The sequence below is a fragment of the Solanum lycopersicum genome, chromosome 10 (genome assembly GCF_036512215.1).
Source record: "Solanum lycopersicum chromosome 10, SLM_r2.1".
Classification (NCBI taxonomy): Eukaryota; Viridiplantae; Streptophyta; class Magnoliopsida; order Solanales; family Solanaceae; genus Solanum; species Solanum lycopersicum.
The window spans coordinates 61737375-61744582 of NC_090809.1; the positions used below are offsets into that span (position 1 = coordinate 61737375).

At 28.9% G+C, this 7208-nt stretch overlaps 1 protein-coding gene across 1 annotated transcript; it reads right to left on the bottom strand.

Annotated features, from left to right (window-relative positions):
- Positions 1-641: 641 nt before the first annotated feature.
- On the bottom strand, positions 642-3359 carry LOC101264988 (nicotine N-demethylase CYP82E4). Its single transcript, XM_004249329.5, has 2 exons — positions 2249-3359; positions 642-1474 (listed from the first exon to the last, which is right to left on the bottom strand). Exons 1-2 carry the CDS (start codon positions 3194-3196, stop codon positions 848-850), a joined length of 1575 nt encoding a protein of 524 aa, XP_004249377.1. The 5' UTR covers positions 3197-3359; the 3' UTR covers positions 642-847.
- Between the last annotated feature and the right edge of the window lie 3849 nt (positions 3360-7208).

Below are 7208 nucleotides of genomic sequence, written 5' to 3' on the forward strand. Positions count from 1 at the left end.
GAGGAACATAACATAGATTTGTTTGGTAGTTTTGCCATCTTGATAATATATATTACTAAAATAATTGATAGCTAGTATAAATAATTAAAAAAATCAATAGTTATAGGCAGAAAATAATAATTCATAGTACAAATTATTTCAAGACATGATTGAGAACAAAACTGAATTTTCTTTGATCCGATTTTCGAGTTTTAATCAAATATATTATATTTTGACTTCTGTAAAAATAACAATAATAACAATCATAATTGGCAGTGCAATCGGTGCTCCTCTCCTTACCGTTCAGTGGCTTTCAACTTCTCTGCAACTACTATTCGTCCAACATGATCATGAACGAAAATAAAGAATTATGTAGATAGGAAGATGAAACGAACCAACCCACTTGTCCTGATTGGAAGAAGAAAGAAGAAAAATGGTAACTTCTTTCTTTATAATCAATTGGCTTTCTAATCCTTTTGCACAGAGAACATCATCGAAGAATAATATCGAAACAGGGTGAGAGACTACTATTGGCTATGCCCTTTTAGGTGTAAGTTCGAATTCCATATTATATAAATCAAAAACTAATTTTATAAAGACCTATAAAACCAAATTTGGATAGAAAAAAAGGAATACTAAAGAGATAATTTAATCACATAAAATGTTTAAAACACACACTATATATTAGTACAATAATTACTTTAAACATTAGCCCTAAAGTTCGAAAAAAGTGGCTCTTAGATTTCGTATTGCATTTGCCAAAAGATCCAGCTGGAATTTGTTTTGCCAAAACTTAAAAAACAGTGAATATCGACCTAGTAATAAATAGATAAATAAATCGATCTTCGTAGGTCGATTTTTTTTTACACTAAAGTTCATAAAGCATAGAATTCAAACGTGGGGTGATTACAACTTCCACAGGTTTTGCTTTAGGCATAGTAATCCCTTGACCTTCAGTCATATCCACAGGCAAATTTGATGGTGTACCAAAGCTAAATCCTTGAATTAATCGACCAATCGTGAGGTGCGCCACTTGCGTCGCGAAATTAATTCCGGGACAAGATCGTCTTCCAGAGCCAAACGGGATGAACTCAAAATGTTGACCACGAGCATCTACATTTGAATGTTCGTTCAAGAATCTCTCTGGGATGAACTTATCAGGCTCTGAATAAACTCGAGGGTCTCGTTGTATTTTCCATGCGTTCGCGAACAAACGAGTACCCTTTGGGATGTTGTACCCCGCCACGGTACAATCTTCCACAGCTTCGTGTGGAACTAACAAAGGCGCTGGTGGATATAAACGTAACGCTTCTTTAACAATAGCCTGGAGATAGACAAGATCTTTGATGTCCGATTCTTCAATCCATCTATCTTTACCGACTTTACTATCGATTTCTTTTTGAGCATTATTCATGACGCGAGGATTGTTCAATAATAAGGACATGAGCCATGTTAGGTGAACTGCAGTTGTGTCTGAACCATCTAATATCATACTCTACATAAATATTCGTAGTAGTACAAATAGTTAGACATCTAAATTAAAAAAGGCAAAAAATAATATTTGAAACATAATAATTAAGGATTCAAACATATACTATATCAAAATATGTATTAAAAATTGTATTTAACTTTTGCTTGATATTGGTATAGTATCTGTAATTATATACACTGTATCAAGATAATCTAAAATAACATGTATAATGGTAAAAATTAGTTTATACATATTAACAGTATAATTAAAAAAAATTGATATTACCAATGTTTTATTTATTTTTACATCATTTCGCATATAGAAGTTAAACTCTAGTAAAGCAAATAAGTTAATAATTCCTCCCTTCTAGCTAGTTTGCGTGAATATATACAATTTTCTCTTTTTAGTAATGTGTCTCAAAAAGAATTTAATTTTTTAAATTAAAAGGCTTCATAAATGTTATTGAAAAGTTTTTATAACCGCGTAATATTAGTTTTTTTAAAAAAAAATTGAGAATAAGGAAAGGAAAAATGGAAAGAGAATTATATTACAATGAGATGAATCGGGCATTCACCAATAAAGTGGCCTTTAGGTGAGAGTTTAGATATAGCGAATCAATTGAGCTATTAAACTTTCTCCGCCGCGTAAATATTAAATTACAAATTTCATAAGTTTTTGTTAACTATGAATAAATGTTACTATAATATATTCATATTAATCATTGTTTCGTAAAGAATATTAAAGTGGACAAGTAAAAGTAAATCGATAAAATATAATTTTAGAGTGTAAGAAACATACCAATACTATAGCCTTAATAACTGTATCTCTTGTATAACCATAGGCTTTGAAATCCTCAAGTTTTGTCACTGAAAGCATTGAATCTATACAATCTTGTTCATTATTATTATCACCTTCAATTTTCTTTTTCTCCATATGTTCATTAACCCAACTTTGAAGAATATCATCCAAGTCCTTGTAAATTTGCTTCATGGTCTTAATATGCCCTTGGAAATCCACATATTTGAAAATCTTGAATGGAATCGCGTCGTATAAAATAAATTCCCCAGCAAGATACATAATCTTAGCAAAAGCCCTTCTAAAACATTGTGCCTCTTGGTCTTTTTCTAAAGATATGTATCTCTTACCAGCGATCATCTTCACGATTATATTCAGAGTTAATTTTTCGAACCATTTACTAATATTAATCGTGTTTGAATTTTCACCCTTACCCCAGATATTATACAACTCTTTGATGCTAATTTCCACCTCGGAAATTCGGACGTTTTTTACTTTTTCGAGTCTAGTACTAGAAAGAACATTTTGTAGCACGAGTTTTCGTACTTGACAATAATATGGACCATAATTAGCGAAAGAGAATCTCGCGTAATTATAACCATAATGTTCGGCTGCTAGACTAATTGGTCTAGCAGCGAGTTCTTTATCATTAATTGTGAAGCAATCTTTCGCTGCTTCCCAATTATTAATAACACAATATCGATACATACCTAACTTGATAGTGAAAATCGGACCATACTGATTAGACAATTTTCCAAATGTTCGCGCTAGAGGGACGTTTTCGCCATCGCCAAAGCCACGAAGATGGCCTATGATTGGCCATGATCCCGGAATTTTTGGGGGTAGTTTTGTACTTTTCCAATTTCTTGTCCATAGAATGATTGATAGAGAAAAAACTAGAAGGGTTGCAAGTGTAATTTGTAGATCATTGAAATAAAAATTATCAAACATTATTCCCAATGGAAGAAGGATTATATATTTGAGCTTTTCCTTTCTCAAGCCAATATGCTTATATGTTAGTGTATAATATCATGTCAAGTTTATTTATAGGGAACTTACTACTAAAATAATTTTTTTTATCAGGTTTTATTTGGTTCGAAGATAAGTTATGCATAAAGTAATATGGTATGAATCGTACTTTAAAGATCAATAATGAGTGATAATATTTGTCTTATCGAGATTCAAAAATATTTGCTTTTCTTTTTTTGGAAAAAATATCGTTTAATTCATGAAGGTAATTATATTAGTCAATATATTGTATTCTACTTTCCGTGTTCATAAAATAATATATAAGTTATCCCTTATATCATTTATCAGAAATATTGAGAAAATGATCGAAATTACACCTTTAAGTTTTATTATTATTATTATCCCTTATTAGTTTTACAAATTCCCAAAATTCCTCATTTTCACACATTAGAGTAATGTATCAGCACATCATATTAACGTATCTCGTATATCAGATTAATGTATCTCGCACATCAGATTAATGTATCTCGCGCATCAGATTAGTGTATCGTGTATAAATGTACATTAGATTAGTATATCATTTATAAAATGTAATGTATCTTACTTAGGGCCCGTTTGGATGGGCTTAATAAAAGCAGCTTTAAAAAAGTACTTTTAAAAGTGCTGAAACTTATTTTTAAAATAAGCAGTTATGCGTTTGGATAAAAGTGCTGAAGTTGTTATTTCAAACGTGAAAAGGGAAAATGGGAGAAAGAAATGTTAGGGTTATATGGGTAATTTGGAGATTGTATAAAAATATTAAGCACAAAAAGATAAAAATGTGGTCAACTTAAAACAGCTTATAAGCTAAAAAAAAAAAGCACCCCTACCCCAGCTTTTAACTTTTGGCTTAAAATAAGTTTTTTTTAACTTAAAATAAGCTGTTTTGAGTATTGCCAAACAGCTAAATAAGTCAAAAACCAGCTTTTAAGTCAGTTTGACCAGCTTTTAAGCTGAGCCAAACAGGCTCTTAACAATTAATGTATCCGCACTTGTATTATTGTATCAGTTTAAGAATTTTCTGATATAAACTTATAAGGAACAAATGGTAATTTTACATTAAAAGTATATAATTTCTATGCTTCGCCATAAATTATTACAATGGGGAAGTTGGATTTTTATGCAAGTAATAACAAAATGTTGATAAAATATTTTATTGTTAATGCTAGATTTTGTGCAGATATTATAATAAAGTAGTACCTGCAATAAAAGAGCACTTTTATTTTTTAAATTTAGTATAATAGGTCAATAATTTTAAACAAAATGATTGCAAATGTCCATTGAATTTGCGCACTTTTCTATATATTGCATATTGGTCTAATATCTATTCTCTGTGCATTTGGAAGAGGTAGGGTTTGGCTGTTTTCGTTTTTCGATTTTTAATTTATTGTTCGATATCTATATTAAATTTTTTATCAGTTTAGTTAAATTCACGAAGTGTAAGATGCATTCAAGGAAGGGAAAATTTTATCAAATAAATTCTTTTCATATTCAATACTCGAAATCGATAGCTCTAATTAAGATTTCACCGAACATCTCATCATAAGTACTGATATATACATAGAATTATTAAACTTAAGTATAAATTTAGAATTATCTACATAATATTTAGATTACATTGAGTATATATATTATTGTTTTTGCATGGCACATAATATAAATTAATTCATTTCTCGAGCCATTTTGCTCTGTACACAAAGATTATAATGCATAGTATCAATTGATATTGACCTATTTGGAGTGTTATATTAGCCATTGCCACCCTTCAATTTATTACCCTTAATTTTAATAGTATTTTATATCTTAAACATTTTGTCGTTTTTTTCATGACAAAACCTCCAAAACAATTATTATTAATAAAAAGAAAAATAAAAGAAACAGACCAGCACCCAAAAATTAATTGACATGTAAAGATATAAATAATTAAATAAATTCTTAAAAGTTACTAGTAATATGCTTAATCGGTGTTAGTTTAATATTTTATTTTTTTTAACTCCAGGATAATCCGTAGTCGCTATAACTTTTGTTAATATTGGATAAAACCTCCACTGTGTAATAGCCTACAAACCACACACGACACTAGACAAGCCCTATGCGACAGACTCGACTCAGAAGACATTAAAGGGGGGTCGATCCGGATCATCCGAATAACCACCCTCCAAACCAACTGAGTCATCCCGAAAAATATTTTAATATTATTATTTGTCTCAATACTTTATTTTATTTGTTCGGAATGGAATATCGTTTTTTCAATTTATATATTATATTTGAAATGTTTAAAATTATAAGATATAAAAATATTTGATACATTAAATATTTTTTCATGAGTTTTAAGACTATCAAATTTAAATGTTTCTATTATTTACTTAAGGATGGTCATATTCGTGAAATAAAAAGATAATAACCCTATGATAAAATGTGAAATTACATTATTTCGCATTTGGTTGATTTTTTTATTATGATATTAGTTTTAATTTTTATACCATCTTCAAAAAGAGATAATAATTTTGGAATAAATATTATGATGACAAAATTACCCTTTAGAGGCTCTTCTCGCGAAGTCCTTTGGTCAGCAAAGTTTCAATTATCAAATTTGCGGTTCAACCTTACTAAATAATGAAGATAAATAATTCTATATCCGTCTAGAGTATAGTCAAAATTGAAGATAAAAGTCATACGACCATATATGTGTTATATATTATTTCTTATATATTTCATTTTTGATCTGGTAAATCAAATATCTACCAAAATAAATATATCGACTGAATAATCTCGTAATTTTCATATTATAATCCATCTATAATTCGTTCATCCAGCAAATGACCCCTTTAATTATTCAAAGATTTGTCGTTATTCTTGCTTTTTCATATTTTATGATTTCATTTTTTATTCTTATTTTTTCATGTCCCAAGAAAGATACAATACATACCTCCTCTCCGTTCAAAATTATTTTCAAAATTATTTATCATGTTGCGTTTTTTAAAAATTAATTTGACTAATTTTTAAAATTAAATTAGATTATATTAATTTAATATTTTAAATAAAATAAATAAATATTCTAAGATTATATGAAAAATACTATAAATTATAATTTTTTACACATAAATATGATGAAAACATTTGAGTGAATTAGAATTGGATAGATAAAGGTACGTAAGTCGATATTTTTCTATTAAATGAACGGCAAATACAATGTTAAAAACCTTAAGGGATAAAAAAGGGCAATTTTCACACATAGCAAATAAAAAATTCATATATATATGCTATAGCAAAGTTTGCATAATTGCGCTCCTTAACAAACATATAACTGTATAATTCGCTATACATATACAACTGTATAATTCGCTGCCCTAAATTATATAATTCGTTGGCCTCGCTGTACATATACAATTGTATGATTCGCTGACATAAATTGTATAATTCGCTGACCTATTTCATTGCAATTGTATAATGCGCAATTGTATAATTTGCTGGCCTATTTAGCTGCAATATGTGTATAAAATTTGCTTTACATACAATTGAATCGAAGTAAAATGTTTGTATATTATATAATTATAAGTATATATGAAGAAGATTCATGTTTTCCTATCGCTTTATACAAAAACAGAAACACAATTTATAAACTTCTGTTGAAACGAGAGAAAATTGTATTACACTTCTGTTGTATAAAGCGAGAGAAAATTGTATTTCACTGCAATTGTATAATTCGTAATTGTATAATTCGCTGCAATATTTATATAAAATTTGTATTTGTATACAATTGAATCGAAGTAAAATATTTGTAAATTGTATAATTAAGTGTATAACACGAAGATATATGTTTTCGCATGTGTATATATAATTTTCTCCTGCTTTATACAAAACATAAACACAATTTATACACTTCTGTTGTATAAAGCGAGAGCGGCGAGCAGAGGGAGATTGGCGAGCGAGAGTTTTGGGAGAGAGGCGACTG

Coding starts and splice junctions, on each gene's coding strand:
- LOC101264988 (XM_004249329.5), bottom strand. CDS start 3,196: ATGTTTGATAATTTTTATTTCAATGATCTACAAATTACACTTGCAACC. Junction 1,475..2,248: donor TTATTAAGGCTATAGTATTG/GTATGTTTCTTA, acceptor ATATTTATGTAG/AGTATGATATTAGATGGTTC.